Raw genomic sequence first — 21466 nt, 5'->3', positions numbered from 1 at the left:
AATTGTGTGCATTATTTACAGAATGGTAATAATATAGATTATAGAAGCTACAACACACTCCACATGGTACAGATGGAGAGCAAAGTAATTCATAATTCTTACTAAGCAGTAAACTACCAAAGTTTAAAAACAAATGGATTTAAACTTTGTAGACAAGCCTTTTGGCAAATCCAATGAAAATGTTTCTCCTAATAATCAGGAAAATAAGGTTTAAAGATATAATGTTTATTTATAGAAAGTGAACATGGATGTTTTCACCTCCTTACTTAAAATCATGCAAATATATAAGATGCAGATCTAGTTTGAGTAGGCTTTTAGGGACTAATATTTAAAGTTGTCCCTTTATTTGGTGCCTTGGAGATTTTATTCTACTACAGGGGAATGCACCGTTATAAAAATAGGATGGGTAAAAATAAACTTCTCTTTTGTAAAGAGGAAGAATGGTGACTGTGAAAGAAAAGCTAAAAAGGAGAACCTGCAATACTATCTTGACGGCAGGCAACTGCATCTTAGGAGGCAGCACATATTTAAGTACAGAAATTTGGAAACAAACTCTCTAAAAACAACTGATATCTACAAAATTGAAATTTATGGGAAGGATTTGTGAAACAAGTAGTATGAATACCCATGTTTGAAGGCCACTGGTTTAAAGAATATCGTTAAAGACCAATGCAAAAAAAAAAAAAAAAAAGACCAATGCACATACAGTGTTGAATAAACAGTTACTTGTACTAGCTGGTCTTAGAAACCATTGAAATAGAATTTTAGATATAGAACTAGAAAGAAAAAATTTATTTGCAGTAGTCGCAACTTCATTTTACCTAAGCTGAGACTCAACAAGAGTGACACACTCAAACTAAGGTTAATCATGAACTTATCACATCCACTGTTGACCTTGCAATGCTCACTCTATAGTTCCAATCTCTCCATTCCAGCCGATCTTTCACACTACTGCATACCCTGTCAGCAGCTGCAAGGATCAACTTAGTCTGAAGACCCCCAAATTTATCACAACCCCTCTAAAAACTAAGTGCAGTTTTACTCTGAAATAGAAGGATATTTCATATCTCATTTGTTATAGAAATGGGGTTTATAAAATTTATCTACAGTGTGAAATATAAATAGCAAACAATACTGTCATCCTCATCTTTAAAGCAAACTAAAGCCAACTGTCCAAGGCCACAGAATTCAATGACAAAAATTACTACTATGTACATGGAGTAATTTTCTTCATTATATTGTCCTATACAGACTAACTCAGCACTTTCTGAATGTATGATACCGTGTTTCCCCAAAAATAAGACCTAGCCAGACAATTAGCTCTAATGCGTCTTTTGGAGCAACAATTAATATAAGACCCGGTCTTATTTTACTATAAGACTGGGTATAATATAATATAGTAAATATAATATAATATAACATAACATAACATACTATAATAATACAATATAATACCAGGTCTTGTATTAATTGTTGTTCCACAAGATGCATTAGAACTGATTGTTCGGCTAGGTCTTATTTTTGGGGAAACATGGTAGTTGTAAGATAATACAGAGCAACAAAAAGCACATTCTGTTCTAAAGGCACTCAATTACTTTTTAATAATGCAAGCCAAACAAAAACATATATGGGGTTGAAATTTTGCAATGCTCATTGTTTGGCTTCCAGAACATATTCAGCAGATTTGAAATCATTATTTACCAAATGCCCAACTAGATGGAAGGTACATATAGTTAGAATGAGAAAACGCTCATTAACTTATTGTTGACACAGCAAATACATGTACATAAAATTATCTCATTAGCGTTTATGTGAGACTGGAGCAAAGTGATTAGAACTATACACAAACTACAGATCAAATTTACATTCCCGACTTAATTTAGTACATAAAAAAGAAAAACACACTTCAAAGGGAAAATAATATTTTATATCAATACTTCCGTATTGAAATCAGCTAACAGACATATCCACCAACTTTTATATTTCATTGTCCATATCTCAGGAGATATCAAAGTGAGATTAGTTTGATGAAGCATTCTCAGTAAATCTAGAACACTCTGTACTTCATCTCCAAATTTGTCACGTCCTTTAATAAGTTACTTCTTATTCGTTGTTTTGTAGTATTTACGAAATGAATTAGTATAATACATCTTTGAGGTATCATGTAAAAGGTAAATACCCTATAGATTTGGATTTGTCATCCCAATTCCTTGGCACTCGATAATATAAGTGTCTTTAGAGGCATCATCTTCATTTTCTGATTTCTTCACAGTAAATTTAGCCTGAAACCAGAAGAGTATTTAGTATGTAAGTAATATGAAGAGGATAGAAAGAAGAGCCCGTAACTCAAGGTTAAATAGGCAGGTAGCTAATATTAAACTTGTTTTATTGAAGAAGTTAAAGACACGAAGATCAAGTCATAAGAATTTCAGTAATCTAGATATAAAATAGTTCGTTCCAGAACCATGGTTCTTGTTCAGAGACATACAAACTTGTGGAGTTTTGTCAGAATATACAGCCTGGGCCCCACTCCATAACCACTGAATCAGAACCCCTGGGAGCACAGCCTAGGCAAGTATCAATTTTAAAATCTCAATTGTTAATTATAATGCCTCTCCACTGCCTACTTCCTACAATTTTCTGAAACACAACACTGAAGCATTTACACTTCTTTTATCTTGTCAAGTATCAAGTTACCCTTTAATTTCCCTCCAATTTTCTTGCCAATTTAATTCCCTAAACATACTATTCAGAAAGATGTAGTTCTGAGAAGGAAGGTGGGGGGAGGTGACGATTAACATTTTCCTTCATTCTTATTGGGCTTGACATTGTAGTTTTTTCACTTGTAATTCAAGTTTGGCTTTGAAATATTTTATCACTATCACTGTAGTCTGGAAAATAATTTTTTAAAAAATCAAATGTGTTCATTTTAACAAAACTGAATTAAAATGTAAACGACTGACTAGAATGACTGAATTCGTGGCAAAGGGATTTCAAGTATGCTTAATGCCTTAGGATTCTTTGAAATTCAATTTGAAAACCATCATTTTGGGGCCCTGCTGAACAGTAATATTCACAAATTCTTCCAGTTTCAGTATTTTGTGGGAGGTACTGACACATAGTGGGAAATTATCGTTCTTCCTTTTGGCCAGAACTACTATTTTCCAGTAATCCACCAAAATGACCAACACAAAGGGAAAGAGGAGAGGCCCCGCTCTGTTCTTTTGGCTTTTTGGAAAACATGAAGTTGTTCCTTTGGCCACAGACATGCAAACCTATAAGGAAGGTGACATTATAGACATCAAGGGAATGAGCCACACTATTCAAAAAGGAATGCCCCACAAATGTTCCCATGGCAAAACTGGAGGAGCCTACAGTGTTACTCAGCATGCGGCTGGCATTGTTGTAAACGCACAAGTTAAGAGCAAGAGTCTTGCCAAGAGAAGTAACGTATGTATTGAGCATATTAAGCAATTTAAGAGCTGAGATAGCTCCCTGAAATGTGTGAAGGAAACTGATCAGAAAAAGCAGGAAGCCAAAGAGAAGGGTACCTGGGTTCAACTTAAGCGCCAGCCTGCTCCAGAGAACCAATTGAAAGGAACCTGAGCTGCTGGAACCCATTGACTATGAATTCAAGGCATGATAAGCGTAAAAAATAAAAGACCTGGCGGCTGGTTAGCTCAGTTAGATAAGCGCAGTGCTCTTAACAAGGTTGCCGGTTGGATCCCCACATGGGCCACTGTGAGCTGCACCCTCCACAACTAGATTGAAAAACTACTTGACTTGGAACTGATGGGTCCTGGAAAAACACACTTAAATAAATAAAAGTTAAAAAAAAAGTTATGGGCTGGCCCAGTAGCTCAGGCGGTTAGAGCTCCGTGCTCCTAACTCCAAAGGCTGCCAGTTCGATTCCCAAATGGCCAGAGGGCTCTCAACCACAAGGTTGTCAGTTCAATTCCTGGAGTCCCGCAAGGGATGGTGGGCTCCGCACCCTGCAACTAAGATTGAACATGGCACCTTGAGCTGAGCTGCTGCTGAGCTCCTGGATGGCTCAGTTGGTTGGAATGCGTCCTCTCAACCACAAGGTTGCCGGTTCGACTCCCGCAAGGGATGGAGGGCTGTGCCCTCTGCAACTAGAAAATGGCAACTGGACCTGGAGCTGAGCTGCGCCCTCCACAACTAAGACTGAAAGGACAACCACTTGACTTGGGAAAAAGGCCTGGAAGTACACACTGTTCCCCAATAAAATGAAGTAAAATAAAATAAAATAAAAGTTATTTCAAAAATAATAATAATAATAAATAGACGACCTCTCTCGCTTGGGTAGAAGTGTGGTGTCCCCTCCCCCAAAGAAATATTTTTAAAAAAATTATTGTTGAATGAATAAACACTGAATTCTGAACTAGACAGCCAAATTACTGTGTAGTTATATATTTTTCTAAATTACAAACATTATGTAAATAAGGAACACAGGTAACAGTTAAGGAAATCATTTCTAACCTACTGAAAAACTACACAAATTTTTAGTTAGAAGGAGCCTTTAGGGACTACAGCCCCACTCCTTGATTTTACAAATTAATTCTCTGCATTGAGGCACAGGAAGATGAAGCAGCTTGGCCCACGTCACTCAGTTAAAACACAACAAAGCTGAACAAGAAACCAGAGCTATCAATTCCAGCTCACAGCACTTTCCACTATGTATTCACTTCAAATAACATGTGTTCACCAGGTGCAAAGCACTATAAAAAGTGAAGACTATAATGAATACAACTCCAGCATAAGTATAATAGTAAAAAAATACAGCTAACTATCTCTTGACGTCAAATATAATTTGCCTTCAATTCCTTTCAGCCTTTTCCTACAATTTGACCAAAATCTATCTATGCTTTCTAGTAACAAAAAAAGTACATATGAGTAAGAATCATACAAAAAAACTGTTAGGAGTAGGACAACAGCGGCTTTGTGTTTAGTACACTTCTGTAATGCTTCATTTTTTGTTAACTAGTGTGCATTACTTTCATAATTTTTAAAAATGATTAAGGTCAGCAACTTCCTTCATAAAATTTTGAGTTATAAATTTTATATTACTTTATAAAATTCCATATGGAAGTAGCAACTAAGAATATGCTACATTACTGAAAAAGGCAAGAAATGAAGGTGTGTACATTAGACGTAAAAAAATGCAGAGAAACAATTTTAAGAGAGGAGCAAAACACTTAAATTCAACAGTGGTTTTACTAGCAAGGAGGAATTATGGGGAGGTTTCTTCCTCTATTTTCCAAATTTTCTATAAAAAGTTACATTGATATAGGATGCAACATACATGTTAATCATGTTTTAAATTAAGAATTCTGTAGAAAAGGTATAAATATGAGCTTATACAATGTTAAGTCTTTTTCACTAAAAATTGTAACTCTTCCAAAGAGGATTGGTAAACATTAGAATTTCAGCAAATATTCTGTTCTACCAACAGAATCACAAGAAAATAAAACATTCAAAATTTTATATAAATATTTAAGGTTATAGCCAACTACAAATCCCTTGTGATTTGATTTCACAGTTCCCATCAAAACATCTTTACTTACTCTGTAATGCAGTACCACATGTGGGTTTTTATATATGTTTTCCTGGGTTTGCTCAAAGTCTGGCTCTGCCACTAAGAAACCACATAGTCTTGAGCAATTAATTTAACCCCTCTGCCGCACTTTACTCATATGTAAAACGGGAATAATAATAAATAGCCACCTAAAATGGTCATGCAGAGAGTAAGATTCAGATAAATTGCTGAGTTAGTTCAATATCTGCCACAAATGGAGTAGTCAGTGAGTGACAGCAATTATAGCAATTATAATTACTATTAAGTTTTCTGTTTATTAAAATTCGACCCAAAATTGGCTACAACAAAAATCAATTACTCTTTCTGATGGAATACTCACCTTTGCTAGTTGTTCAGCAAAATGTATAGCCGTTTGTGTATGGAGTGTAACTGGTCCAGTTTTTATTCTGGAAACGCCATTGGCTAATGCCATGAAAATGATCAGCTATTGAAAAAAACAGTAAAGGAAAAAAACAATTACTAATATTTGGAGTTAAAAATTCTATTGCTTCCCATATAAAATTACTACTAGAAATCAAAATAGCTAAAATAATTTCTACTTCTTCAGGTTTCCAGAAGTCCTAAGAAGATGATAGAAAACCTGTGTCACCCAAAGTCTCTGGTGTGGTACAGAAACACTTAGCAGTTCTCAATATAGATTTTTTTAAATTAATGTTTAAGAGTATAACATAGTAATGTTTAAGAGTTGAAAGTTAATATATTTAACCAGGTCAACCATATCTACAAGCTAATATATACTCGTATAATAAGACACACTTCTTCCCCTCTCTAAAATTACATTTTAACAGGTAAATCAATACATCCAATACAGAACTATTGGGAGTGTAGAGTAGACTTGGGCAAGAAGGAAGAGACTAGAAATAAGGAGAACTTATTAAGAAACTGGTTAAGAAATCTTCAAGAATACATTTCTAAATGTAGACTGCTAATTTGAGATTAAGGAAAGAAAAATGTAGTAGAAAGAAAAATCTATCAGATAGTGAACCATAAAAATATCTTTTTTGGAAATATTCACTAGCATTTCTCAATGTGAGTAGATACATGAAGTCTGAGAAGTCTGTATCACATCCAAGTGGAGATGCTGACAGGCATAAGGATATAATGTATATGGAGTTAAGAAGAAAGGTTTGGGCTACTGATATAAATTTGGAAGTTGTCAGCATATAGATAATATTTAACCCATGAGGCAGGATAAAACTACTGAAGGAGTATACACAGGTACAGAAAAGAGGTGTGAGCCTGAGTCCACGGGCTCTCCAAAATTTAAAAGTTGAGAAGATGACAACAACAAAGTAGCAAAAAGACTAGACTATATAGCCAGGGGGACAGAAAAATAACAGTATTTTAGAAACCAAGTGAAGAAAGTATTTCAAGAAGGAAGAAGTGATCAATTATGCCAAATGCTGAAGCCAGGTCAAGTAAGATGAGGACTGAAATCTGAGGAATATAAATTCCTGAATAACACTTTAAAAACTGGGGTGACCAGGGTAAGAAAAGATGAAGTAGTACCATTTGTGACAACATGGATGGATCTTGAGATTATAATGCTAAGCGAAATAAGTCAGAAAGAAAAAGTAGAGAACCATGATTTTACTGATGTGTGGTATATAAAACTGAAAACAACAAAAGAACAAGACAAACAAATGAAGGAACAAAAACTCATAGACAAAGACAATAGTTTAGGGGTTACCAGAGGGTAACGGGGTAGGGGGGACTCTATTAGAGGGTAAATAGGGTCTAATATATGGTGATGGAAAGAGAACTGACTCTGGATGGTGAACACACAATGTTAGATATAATGTATTGCAGAATTGTATACCTGAAATCTATGTAACTTTACTAACAATTGTCACCCCAATAAATCTTAATTAAAAAACAAACAAACAAAAAACTGGGGCGAACGGATGGCTTAGTTGGTTGGAGCGTGAGCTCTCAACAACAGGTTGCCAGTTCAATTCTGGCATTGGATGGTGGGCTGTGCCTCCTGTAACTAAGGTTGAAAACGCCGACCAGACTTGGAGCTGAGCTGCGCCCTCCACAACCAGAATGAAGGACAACGACTTGGAGCTGATGGGCCCTGGAGAAACACATTGTTCCCCAATATTCCCCAACAAAAAAAAATTTTTTTTTAAACTGATTGAATTAAAACATGCCAATCAGTGTCTGAAAGTCAACGATTAAAATTTATATTCAATCTAACTACCAAATATTCAGATCTAATAGGCTCGAAGGTTTTAACACTAAGTGTCATTACCTGGTCTTGCAGATACTCATCCACAGCACCACCATGTCTAAGATTTGCTAATAGCATTTCGGCAGCTTCAATTCCAACCTTGTCTGCATTTACACCTATGACAGGCATAATTTAAAAAAAGTAAATTAATAAGAGGCAAAGGGTTTAATTAATATATCCTCGTTAGCACTGGTATAACATTTTTTAGGACTCTGAACTCACCCTGCAACTTTTAGGATACGATCTTTATGTATATATAATCTTCTGAGAGCTTAGCATATGCGAATATTTATATCTAATCATGAGACAATCAGACAAATCCAAATTGTGGGAAATCTTATGAGAAAATGGCCTGGACTTTTCAAAATGTCAGTATCATGAAAGAAAAAAAAGAAACTGTAGTAAAAAAAGAAACTAAACAGATATGATCATTAAATGCCGTGTGTACTCAAAAAAATTCCAATTGCTCTAATGAATATTTTGGAGGCAACTGGTTATGTCTGAATATAATAGACAACTTCTTTGAGTATAAAAATGGCATTGTGATTATGCAGGTATTGTCCTTTGGACATTGCTGCAGTATTCACTATTGCTGCAACTTACTAGGTTGGTGCAAAAGTATTTGCGGCTTAAAAGGTTAAAAATAATTACAAAAATCACAATTACTTTTGTACCAATCTAATAAATTGAAATGGCTCATAAACACACAACTTGTAGCTAAATGTTCAGTACCAGTGAATCTAGGAGAACAACGTATGGATGTTCACTAGTCATTCAACTTTTCTATACGTTTGAAAATGTTCGAAGTGTAAAGTTGGGGGAAACACTGAAAATTTAATTGACTCTAAAACAGAATCAGTTAACTATATCCTTTTAAATTTGTCTTCCATCATTCTATAACATTCTAATCCCACCAGATGAAGAATTTTACTATAGCGTTGGAAATTGTGGATCTCTTTTATTTATACCTCGTTTACCAAGCGATGATCCAGCCAACAAACAGCCAGTGGATGTCTCAGCAATAATACTATGTAGGAAAAAAAAAAGTATTACTACCTATGCTATAAATACTCTAAAATTACATGCAAATACAACATAGGAAAATAGTGACTGTTAAACACAAAGAACTGGATCTGGCTAGTATATTGCAAAAATGAAATTCTTCATACAGAGAGCAACATGATTAGCATTCTCCATCTTCATCAAGGCATTAGTATCCTTCAGTTCTTCAGACAAGAAGTCACATTAGATTCTAATCTACTCACAGGTAAGGAATGGCCCTGCTAGAAGTTATGTCATTAGCACTAAGTGGTATCATTTCATAGGCATACTGTATTATAAAGTATTTTATGATTATCTTAAATGAAAAGGTCTTTCTATAGAGATGTTTGGTTTTGTTTCATAGTTTTTACATAGTATTATCATATGTACTTGTAGAGCATGCATTTACTTTAAACCCTTTAATAGAAACTGGAAGAGACTTTAAAATTTAAATATCTACAAAAGATACTTTCATACTTCAAAAACATCAATTAAAGCATTTTTATAACACTTAAATCAGTAACTCCTAATTGGATTAATATAATAGTTATATTTCTTTTCTAAATAGATCTTTGTCATTTCTAATATTTGCTTGTAAACTGACTTCACCGTTGAGGTATAAAAAAGCAACAAGAGATATTTCCCTTAGATCAGCTTCAAAGGCTAATTTCTGATTAGCTTCAACATTTAAGTTCGCTATAAAGAAAAGAGCTCTTACAATGTAATAAAGGCAAACCATCCTCAGAATAAAATTCGGAATGAAATAATCATCTTAATTCACCATACTGTTGTTTTGGGTATAAATGCCCTTTAAAATATATCCCCTTAAAACTATAAATTTAAACAAAAAAACTACAAATCTTTCATTTAAATAAGTTAATTATTTTGGGGTCTTCACACAATGTATAGAGAAAAGTATACTGTCTCACATTATTCCACTTCCATTGCCAAAAGCTTGGTCTTTAGTTTCCTGAACAGGCTGGATGTTAACGTACAGATCCCTATACTCCTTTCTGATGCATCTTACAGCTGCCGCTGCCATTTCTTTTGCTACCTATTTCGGCAAAACAGAAAAATAGAATAAAATAAATTATTATTTTGACAATTGTTTTCAAGACTTCAAAGACAAATAAAATAATTAACTTTTATAAGTGGTACATAAAAACTTGATTTTCAAGATTAGAGAGCACAGAATTTTAAGAAAAATAATTTAATGAAGATTTATTTAAAACTTAAGTTTTCAATAATTTCAAAATTTAGATATACAATACTTATCAAAACATACATACACTTCTAAGAGCATCTAGATAACTTACTTTAAATGGCAAAACACCAGCAACAAAAGCTCTTCCATATATCTTAGTCACAGAGCCACAGTCAGTTAAATTTATTGGGTTCAACTGTTTAACTGGTGATATTTGGACAATCACTTCACCACCCCCTTTTGGGTAGTAGCCCCTATAAAAAATGACAAACACATAAACTGACTGCACGACAAAAATAGAGGTCAATATTTACCATAAAAGAACATGTGAATGATATCCAACCATATAATTCATGTTTGAAATTTCTAAATGATGTTTTAGATCTGTGCTGTCCAATCTGGTAGTCTCAATCTACATGTGAGTATTTCCTTTTAAGTTAAAAATTTAAAACTCAGCTTCCAGTCGTGCTATCCACACTCCAAGTGCTCTAAAGTCACATGGCTAGTGACTACCATGCTGGACACACAGGGAACATGTCCCTGAAGAAACAAGTTCTATTGACAGTGCCGTTTTAGCATATAAGGGCTTCACGGTGGGACCTTTGTTTATTTTGTTCCTGTTATATTCCAGTGCCTAAAAAAATGTCTGGCACTTAGTAAGTGCTCAATAAATAATATGAATATTACAGTAGCTGAACACTAATAAAATTTTAACTTCAATATTCAGTGTCATTTATTCTACAGAAAATGCTGAGAACATGCAGATGAGAATGACAGTGCCCCTATTCACAAGGAGCACCCCATCTGGTAGGGAGATGGCTCCACATATAACCTACTAGCACATAACTCAGGCTGTATGGAGGACTACAACAGAGGTACGAATATGAATTCCAACTGAGGCACACTCATGGACAATTCAAACAAGAAAATACAAGTTTCATTTTGGAAAAATATAGGAAATCCAAATTTTAGGGCAGTAGGGGAGAAATAACATGAACAAAGAGAGAAAAGTCTGAAGGCACAAAGTATGTTTAAGGAATAGCAGGCAATCACGTAGTTATAATATATGGTACGTTGAAAGGAGGAGGAGGGAGAATGAAGCCAGAAAGGTAATTGGAATAAGATTGCAAAGCACTAAATGACACATCAAGAAATCTGGCCTTGGACGGCCGGTTAGGTCAGTTGGTTAGAGTGCAGTGCTCTTAACAACAAAGTTGCTGGTTCGATCCCCACATGGGCCAGTGTGAGCTGCGCCCTCCACAACTAGATTGAAACAAGTACTTGACTTGGAGCTGATGGGTCCTGGAAAAATACACTTAAATAAAAGTATAAAATAAAAATTAAAAAAAGAAAGAAAGAAATTTGCCTTTCTTATTAAGTGGCAGAGGAAAGCCTTAAAGAGAAATGAGCTGAATGTCCATTGTGTTTCTTAGGAAAATAACTCTGACTGCACTATGGAAGAGAACCCCTTTTATGACCCTGTTGTGCCCAGTCCAGTGGTCAGCACACATGGAGCATTCACTCTGTGCTGAGCCTGGAGAACATCAGACATGAAGGTGCCTCGGTGTACAATCCCCTTGAAAATACTTCTCCCAAAAGACAAGTGAATATCACATGTAGCTGTTTCCCAGTCCCCATACCTCTATGGCTTATTGTTTCTGAAGCCACAAAGCACAATTATTTGCTACAGGAAACGTAAGGTAATATGTGTCTTCCAGAATGACAGTTCTCTAAGATCTAATTTTTCCACTATTTTTAGCACAACTAGTGGGTTTAAGGGTTAAGAAATAAGTAACTTACCTAATTTTAATGTCACAATTTAATTTGAAACCAAATTTTTCAACAATTGGCTTGAAAACCTGAAAAATCAGTTTATTATTACTTTAACCACCGATATTTACTGATTCAATAAGTATATTTATTACACAAAAATACTCTGTACTGAGCTAGTAATGAGGCATTTATAAATAGTGACATAAAAAATGTGTAGGCTAGTTCTATTTTTTCAAATAAAATAACTGACATATAGCTAAAATTAAAAGTTTAACATTTAATTAATCAGGGCTGTGCAAGTCTACCTAATGAAAAAAAAAAAATTACAACTTAGGATACTTGATCCCAGTGGTTATTTTAGCCCAGGGGACAATATTTCCTAACCGGTCTCATTATAATCCAATAACATAATTATTATAGTATTAATGCTCTACTCAAATAAATGTTAACATTTATCTTTTGCTACCTTTTGTAATATTTAATTAGGGTCATTTTCTTGAAGTGAGATTACTAGGGGAAGAGAGATAAAATTAACTTTCATTATAGGTCCTACCAAACTGAATTTAAAAAGATCATACCATGTATTAAAATGGCAACAAAAATGTTTTAATTAAAATCTGAGAATATCAAGTGCTAGGAAGAATGCAGACACTCATACAATGCCAGTGAAAATGCAAAACAATGCAGCCACTTTGAATGCCGAAACAATCTGGCAGTTTCTTATAAAATTAGACATACACTTACTATTAGAATCCAGCAATCCCTCTCCTAGGTATTTACGCAAGAGACATGAAAACATATTCACACAAAAAACCTGCACATAGTATTTATAGTGATAGTGACTTTATTGATAATCACCCAAAACTAGAAACATCCCAAATGTCCTATAACACATGAATGGATAAACAAACTGGTACTTCCATATAATAGAACACTACTTAGCTTTTATTGCTAATACAAGCATCATAGATGAATCTGAAATATATTATGGTAAGTGAAAAAAAGAGATTGAAAAGACTCCATATATAGTATTCCTTTACATGACATTCTGAATAAAAAGGCAAAACTGACAGAAAACAAATTAGTGGGTGCCAACGCTGGGGGGTAAGACTGATGAGTACAGGGGATGAGGAAATTTTTTACAGTAACTCTGTATCTTGATGGTGGTGGCTGGCTCACAACCATATGTCAAAAATCACAGCGCTGTACACTAAATACAGTGAATTTTACTATAAATAATAATGCCTCAATAAACTCGGAGAAAAAAGATACCACTTTACTTTCCTACTAGTTATATGAGCATGCCAATATTGAGTTTTATCATTTAAAAAATTTATAGTCAAAATATAGTATTTAATTCTTTTTAAAATTTTTATTTTATTGTAAGAACATTTAATACAAGATCTACCTTCATAACCATTTTTTAAGTGTACAATACATTACTGTTGACTATAGGCACAATGCTATACAGCAGATCTCTCTAGCACTCATTCATTCATCGTGCTTAACTGAAACTCCCCATTTCTCTGTTTCCCCAACACCCACTCTACTTTTTGATTCTATGAGTTTGACTACGCTAGATCCATCATGCCATTATTTGTCTTTATGTGATTGGCTTATTTCACTTAGCATAATGTCCTCAAAGTTTATCCATGTTGTCACATATTCTAGAATTTCTTTCTTTTTAAGGCTGAGTAATATTCCATTGTGTATATATACCACACGCTCGTAATCCGTTCTTCCATAAATGGACATTTAGGTTGTTTCAGCATCTTGGATATTATGAATAGTGCTACAATAAACATGAGAATGCTAACATCTCTTTGAGATCCTGATTTCAACTCTTTTGGATACTCAGAAGTGGGATTGCTGTATTATATGCCAGTTTCGTTTTTAATTTTTCATTAAAATAAAAACCATCATACTGTTTTCCATAGTGGCTACACCATTTTGGATTTCCACCAACAGTGTGCAAGGGTTCCAATTTCTCCACATCCTCACCAACTCTTGTCAAACATAGTATTTAATTCTTGTCTTGAGTTTTTTCTTCCAAATCATAATCCCTATATACATAAAATAACCAATTTATATAACAATATAATTTATATAACAATATAATTTATATAATAATTACACTTGAGGTTTTTAAAGAATTCACTATGAACACTGTTCTAAGATACAATACTAAATCTAAAGTAAACATAATCCCTTACCCTTTCCACAACAGAACTAGACACCATGAAGAAATAAAAAGGTATGTACACAAAAACACTCAGGTTATATTTAAATACAGAATGGACATTCACAATATATAAGATCATCTTATTTTGTATGCAACAACAAAAGCCCTTACCATCACTGTGTAATCGATCTGTGGTGCCATTTCAGCATTAGTTCCACCTTTCAAACGAAGTTCTGATGGAGAAGCAGCAAAGAGAACACAGGGCATCGAGACCTGCATCAAGAGGCACACACTCCTAGGGAGAAGGCAGAACAGGCTTAGCTGAATTTTCCGTTTAAAGTCTCAAGAAAGTGATTGTTACTACACAGCACCAAGGGCCGAAGCACAAACAACTGGGAAAGCAGGTACACGTCCTCAAGTTTAATGTTAAAAAACATTTCAGTAACTCAGTCATAAAATCCTGAATCTTAAAGAGAGACAATATTTCATAGAAGGAACCGGCCTTAAATGATAAGCAAATCTGGGTTTGAATCCAATACTAAACACATTAGCTCTGTGACCTTAGGTAAGTTCTAATACTTTCTTTATATTATAAAAAAGTAAAAATAAATAAATAAATAAATAAATAAATAAAAATAAAACTATCTTTACAACATTTTTATAAAAAGGATTCTTGAAAGTAGCAGTTTATGAAAATGAATTCAAAACATCCAAGGTCTAGAAATATTCGAATGATTATACCTAAATCTCTACCATGCACAAGGCACTGTTTCAGATATCAAGTTAAGATATAGTTCCTACCATCGTGAGGTCCATGATATAATAGAATAATATTTTACAAATACTGACAGCTGAATATTTTACATGGAAAAAATTTTAAGGAAATAATCCTTGCTATATAACTCACCTCTGTCCAGTCCTTATAGTCAAATAATGAGAGAAATCATAAGAAATAATTATAGAATAGGAAGTATTTTATAAAACAAAACACTTGGTCAGATTTTCTAATTGAGCTCTTACTTCCCTTCTTTTCTTTTCCAATGTCAAGGGAAAGCAATCATATTGATACATGGATTGTAGTTTAAAAGGGAGTTCAACATAGCCTCTACATACCAAAAGACAGATCTTTACTTAACTTTCTTATGGCAACAATGCATGTGTACTGAACTAGACAGTCTTTATTATCACTGATAATGCATTTCATTAACTCAGTGACTGTTTATTGACTGTTAGGCATTATAAGAAAATATGTACAATATAATTCCCTTTCTCAAGGAGTTGAGCCTAGGAGCAAGTGCAAAAGGCTTGACAATGTTTTCTTTATTACAAACCATAAGTTTTTAATTACTGAACTTCTCACTGTTTATTCTCTTAAGAACCCAGTATATAAAATGTTCCCCCCACCCGATAAAATCAGATTCTAAAAGAAAAGAAAACTTTAATTTTAGAAAAGTAAGGAATTATAAAAACAAAGTTAGACAGTTGAGAAAACGCATAGTACTGTAATCACAACTAGGGATAAAAATGTTAGAATGTGAATAAGTAAGATGTGTTTTCTTGCTAGGAACAACGTTATTTTAGTCTCCTGAATGGAGCTAGATTATCAACTTTAAACTCATTTCCATACATTCTAATGGATTAGAAGCCAGAAGGCCTAGATTCTAATTCTAGTTCTGACCTTGGGTAAATCACTTAACACCAGAAGGCCTTTTCATTCTCTCATTCACAAAATAGAGGAAGGGTTGGAATACATGGCTTCTATTTTCCCTTTTGCAGGTTCAAAATTCTATGATTCTGTTTTAGTTCATTTTTAGATAGTTGGTTAACTATAACTTTTTTCACCTTTTTGTACAGGGAAATACCTGAAATAATATGCTAACTATAAAGATTACCTCAAAAACTTTTAATCCCCTTAGGAAAGTTCTCAGTTGGCAAACCAAACCTTAGGCCTAGTAGCAGGTCCCCTTTCATAGAGGGCTATTCACATCATTACTTAAATATCACTAAAAATTTTCTTAAACTAAAAAAAAATCACCATCTATTAAAACAGTCATTTCTAAAACAAACTGGAATCAGGTGTACAGTATTATTCCTTATTTCATCAAATTTCCTAGTAAATGGATAGGATTTGGGTAAAAGGATGCTGCTTACAATAGCAATCAGCCAAATAACATAGAAAACACACAAAATTGCTCTCCATGTTTTGTCAATAACAGGAGGGATTCTTGGAAAACTATAAAGGCTCAATTTAATTGTTAAATATTCATTTTCCAATGGGGGGAAAAAACTAAGATCATATCTAAAAATTTCTAAATAGAACTGTGTAAGTATCTATTAAAACAAAAACAAATACCTAGACTAAAAGTAGTATAGTTCATAATTAGCTGTAAACCAAGAACTAAATATGCTATAATGTAAAGACTACTATGGCTGCAAGCATGAAAATGTAGTCATTTTCAGATATTCAATTTCTAATAATAAAAAGAAACAAATATGCTATACTACACATACGAGAAAATTCTAGATATAGTAATACCGTGTCTCCCCGAAAATAAGACCTAGTCAGACAATCAGCTCTAATGCGTCTTTTGGAGCAAAAATTAATATAAGACCCAGTATTACATTATATGATATGATATGATATGATATGACCCAGTCTTATGTAAGACCAGGTCTTACAGCAAAATAAGACTGGGTCTTATATTAATTTTTGCTCCAAAAGATGCATTAGAGCTGATTGGCTAGGTCTTATTTTCAGGGAAACACGGTAACCACAATGAATAAACAATTAGAAACTTTACATGGTCTCTAACCCTAAAAGGTAAGTGTTTTATTGCCATTTTAAAAGTGAGAAAGCTAAAGCTCAAAGAGGTTAAACCATTTGTCCAGTCAGTGGTAGGACCTGCATTTGAATCCAGCTCTAACTCCTAAGTCCGTACTTAAATGGAAAGTAAATGACACATACCCTGCTGTCTTGGTATCTGCTGTGTGGATTCCACCTTTGATTTTCTCTGGTGTAAACATTATTTCTGTTGAGCCGATTTTTGCCCCCTCCAGTTGCCCATCACATAAATCTCGAATCATTTCCAGTCCAGATAAATGTTGAGGCCTTCAGGTCAGAATATTGCATCAAAATGTGTGCATTCAGACTGCCTATATCCCCAGATTTTATGACACATTTATAAAACAATGGCAAAACAGTAAGGTCTAACCATAGTAAGTGCCGTATCTTCAGTGACAGACCTTCTTTTTGGGTTTCTATGCACCCAGACTACCTGCTAGTAGACACCTTTTTAAGGGATCTTTCCTGACCAGTTATTTTAGCTATAAACACATACACTGATATATTGTTGTAAATTAGAAGTGTACAAAAAAGGAAAATAAATAAAACTACCTATGTGCCACCAGTCTGACTTGCACTTTACTGAATGGTCTGTGGTACCTACTATGGCTGAAGTGTGTTCTCCCAAAATTCGTATGTTGAAGCCATAACCCCCATGACCTCAGAACGGAATTATTTGGAGATAGGGCCTTAAAAGAGGTGATTAAGTTACAAACAGCCAGTTAGGGTGAGCCCTAATCCATTCTCATTGATGTCCCTATAAAAAGAGATTAGGACATCGAGACACCAGGGGTGAGCACACGCAGACTGATCACGGTGTGAAGAGGCAAGACCATGGCCACCTCCAAGCCAGGGAGAAAGGCCTGGAACAGAATCTTCCCTTGCAGTTCTCAGAGGAAACCAACCCTGTCAGCACCTTGATTTTGGACTTCCAGCTTCCAGAACTGTGAGAAAATAATTTCTGTTGTTTATGCCACCCAGTCTCTGGTATTTTTGTTATGACAGCCCTATCAAACTAATAAAGTACCTAACACAGCTTTAATGAATTGGATTTCACTACTGGTGAAATGGATTACTGCAAAAAACTGTGGCAAAAGGAACTGATGTTCACACACATTACTCATTGCCTTTTAATAACTTCAAAACGGATTGTGGAGAAAAGGCTAAGAGATATCTGATCTATTACAATGAAATATATACAAAATACAAAAGAATCAGTTTGGCTTCAACCTGGCTCCTCTTCTAATAGGTGCATATACCCGAAACTTATCTAGTGGCATGACCAGCTTCCGAGACAGAAGAAACAAGGAAGGTCAAAGGTCAACATTTTTCCCTTTCCACAACCGATAATTCTGGTCGTATGCACAGCTTCCTAGAGGTTAAATGAAAGCTGGACTAATACATCTCAGAGTCCTGTCCTGTTCTGATTCTAAAATGTGCGGCAGCAGAGAATGCACTGGTTTAAAAGACGGGTTTCTTCTGGTCGTAGAGGCTGATCTGCCTTGATCTATCCTGCTCAGACGCTAAGAGCTCTCCGGGTACTCGAAATGCCCAATGAGTGGGAAACCATTTTAAAGGCTAACACTTTAGGACACGAGACAACCGTAGCCAACTAGAGAAAGCATGGGCCGATTTTCTAAACTTGTCCCTGGAGGGACCACACAACCCAGGCTATGGCTAACAGGCCAGGCTGGAGCGCCGCACCCTGGATTTGCGACTGGATTTCCTCCACCCGGGGGCCCGGATCCTCGGCACCACTGCCGCGACTGCAGAGTCCCCAGCCCCACCCGACCCCCAGCCCCAAGCCCCGGCCCACGGGCTGCTCCCTAGCCCCTCACCCTTCCAGCCCCACGGCCAGTCCCCCAGTCCTCATAATCCCCAGCCGGCGCTCCCCCATCCTACAGCCCGCTCCCCAGCGCCCCGATTTACCTCAGGCCAGGCGTGCTGCGGCCGGCTCGGATATTCTGCACCCGCAAGGGGAGGCCCAGGAGACAGCTCAGGGCTGTGGATACCCTCAGGATCTGGCCGCCCTGCCCAGGGCGCGGGTGCGCAGAAGAGAGAGAACATCAGACAAGAAAGCTCTGCCCCCGGCCCGGGCGCTGCCGCCACCCCTAGGCCCCCCGCTCCGCACTCACCCCTTCCATGATCCCGCCGTCCACCTCCACCGGCTGCCCTGCCATGGCGAGCGCCCTGGGGCCCGGCCCACAGCGACGCAGCCTCCGCCCGAGCGCGGGGAATAGGATACACTGGCTTCCGCCCCGCAGCTCTGAAACCTGGTCTTGGTCGAGGCCGCGGGGGCCTGCAGGAATGCGGAAGAAGCGGGGTCTCCCGGAAAAGCGGATACCGCGGAAACCCACCTGGCACTCAGAGCCGGGAATCCGGGTTCCCACAGCCCAGCAGCCAATGCGCACGCGCGTGGCTAGGTGCTCAAAGAGGAGGTGCCGACAAAACTCCAGCAAATCCAGAGCTCCGCTGGAGATGGGGTGGCAGCCGGAAAGGTGTCCTGCAGCGCGGTACGAGATGTGTCTGTTGAAGATTTGTGCACTGCACATAGCAAAACCCGCAGACTGCAGAAAACCCGCGTTTCAATTCTAACCGCATCCTCCAGTAGCCTGGCAGGCTTGCGCAAACATCCATTTTATCTCTGTTTTCTTGAGGATCCCGGTGTACCCAGTGCTGGAAACTTTTAAAGCTGTGAGGTCTAGATACTGCAATGCACCGACCTTTTGTTCGGGTTTGCCTACTCTGAAGCCTGTCCCTTGAAACGTGTGTTCCCTGGTGCATTGATACCCATGAGCCCCTCCTTCCTCGTGTGTGTGCGTGTGTGTGTGTGTGTGTGTGTGGAGTAGTCTCTTTTTCTCCTGAGACACATGTAAAATGGTATAGTGTTTTTGAAAATAGTCTAGCAGTTCCTCATTATCTTGATTAAAGATAAATATAACCAATATCTCACCAATTCAATTTTTAGGTATATATTCTTACCTTAGCAATCAAAGTGTAATTGGCTAAACCATAGCATCTTTATCACCTAGAGCTAGGTAGAAATGCAGAATCTCAGGCTGCACCCATATCGACTGAATAGGAATCTGCATTTTTAGAAGATCCCCAGTTGATCTGAATGCTCATTACAGACTGAGAAGCACTGCCCTAAAGAAACTCTTTCATAGGTACCAGGAGAAATGATCAAGAATGTTCATAGCAGCACTGATGGTAACACCAAAGAACTGGAAACACAGATATTCACTGAATAGAGGATGGATAAATTATGGTATTGTTACAAAAGCTAGTTGCAGAAAGATACCTGCAGTTTTTATTCCATTTTTTATAAGACTCAAAAAGGAGCAAAAGTAAACTATATTGTTAGCGATTGAAATACATAGTAAATTCTACAGGAAAAAAAGGAATGATAAATACACAATTCAGGATAATGGTTATCTAAGGGAGAGAGGGAGGGTTAAGCAGACAGTGACCTTCACCAGCATAGGAAAGACTCTATTTCTTAAATTGGGTGGTGGGTTCAAGGTTTTTGTTATTACGTGACTTACCCATATGTTTCATTATTCTTTTGTAAGTATGCAATTTAACACAATTTTTAACAGCTTTATTGAAGTATACATACCATCAAGTTCACCTGTTTTAAATGTGTAATTTAATGATTTTAGCTAATTTACAGTTATGCAATCATCACCACAATCTGGTAATAGGAAATTTCCATCACCACAAAAAGCTTTCTCTTGCCCCTTTGCAGTCACTCCCCATTCCCACCTCAGTCCCAGGTAACCAAGAATCTGCTTTCTTGTCTAGATAGATTTGCCTTCTCTGGACATTTCCTATAAATGGAATCATGCAATATGGGACCTTTTGTATCTGGCTTCTTTTACTTAGTATAAAATTTTGAGGTCATCCATGTTAAAGTATGTACCAGTACTTCAGTCATTGTTAAGGATGAATAAAAGTCCATTATTTGGATGTATCACATTTTGTTTATCCATTCACTTGTTGAAGGACATTTGGGCTATTTCTAATTTTTGACTCTTAGGAACAATATTGTTACAATCATTCTTGTACTAGTCTTTGTGTGGATATATGTTTTTATTTCTCTTGGGGTAGACACCTAGGAATGGAACTGCTGGGTCATAATCAGTCATTTTTATTCATTAAAGAAAGAGAAAAAAATGAGCTCTTTATTTCTTTTGAGTGAAAGGATTAACTGGTGAATAGGTGAGAGAAGGTAGCGTTGAAGGGAAAGTTAAAAGGAAGGAGGTGGGATAGGGACCCTGGGAAGAAAAATAATTCACTTCAAAGGCACAGCTACTTCATCTTTTTATACAAACACATGCATGTGATATTATCAAATATAGTAATAGTGCCTATAACATGTTTTGTTAGTGAAAAAGTTAAAAAATTAAAGTTTTGGCTATTTCAGATTTTCTTATAAAGGTTAATCATTTATATTTATTGCTTATAATAGTGTGTGTGTGTGTGTGTGTGTGTGTGTGTGTGTGTGAAATACACTGAAAGGCAAATAAGGCAAAAAAAAGTGTGAGTTTGGATAATATAGTGAATTTGTGAAA

General features: G+C 36.1%; 1 protein-coding gene across 2 annotated transcripts; it reads right to left on the bottom strand.

The window, feature by feature from the left end:
* Positions 1-1633: 1633 nt before the first annotated feature.
* Positions 1634-19564, bottom strand: RTCA (RNA 3'-terminal phosphate cyclase). 2 transcript variants are annotated; one of them, XM_019747032.2, is made up of 11 exons: positions 19028-19335; positions 18822-18922; positions 17016-17159; positions 14222-14345; positions 11896-11954; positions 10208-10349; positions 9821-9945; positions 8819-8877; positions 7872-7966; positions 5937-6041; positions 1634-2282 (listed from the first exon to the last, which is right to left on the bottom strand). In XM_019747032.2, exons 1-11 carry the CDS (start codon positions 19070-19072, stop codon positions 2181-2183), a joined length of 1101 nt encoding a protein of 366 aa, XP_019602591.1. In that variant the 5' UTR covers positions 19073-19335; the 3' UTR covers positions 1634-2180. The 2 variants fall into 2 exon arrangements, with proteins under 2 accessions (XP_019602591.1, XP_019602592.2); XM_019747033.2 differs by lacking the exon at positions 17016-17159 and having other exon boundaries at positions 19028-19564.
* Positions 19565-21466: the final 1902 nt, after the last annotated feature.

Source organism: Rhinolophus sinicus, linkage group LG14 (assembly GCF_036562045.2).
Source record: "Rhinolophus sinicus isolate RSC01 linkage group LG14, ASM3656204v1, whole genome shotgun sequence".
Taxonomy (NCBI): Eukaryota; Metazoa; Chordata; class Mammalia; order Chiroptera; family Rhinolophidae; genus Rhinolophus; species Rhinolophus sinicus.
The sequence above is the reverse complement of the archived record's forward strand: the minus strand, read 5'-3'. Positions and strand labels throughout refer to the sequence as shown.

Coding starts and splice junctions, on each gene's coding strand:
- RTCA (XM_019747033.2), bottom strand. CDS start 19,444: ATGTGCAGTGCACAAATCTTCAACAGACACATCTCGTACCGCGCTGCA. Junction 11,955..14,221: donor AGATCGATTACACAGTGATG/GTAAGGGCTTTT, acceptor CTGATTTTTCAG/GTTTTCAAGCCAATTGTTGA. Junction 7,967..8,818: donor ATCATCGCTTGGTAAACGAG/GTATAAATAAAA, acceptor TGCCTGTCATAG/GTGTAAATGCAGACAAGGTT.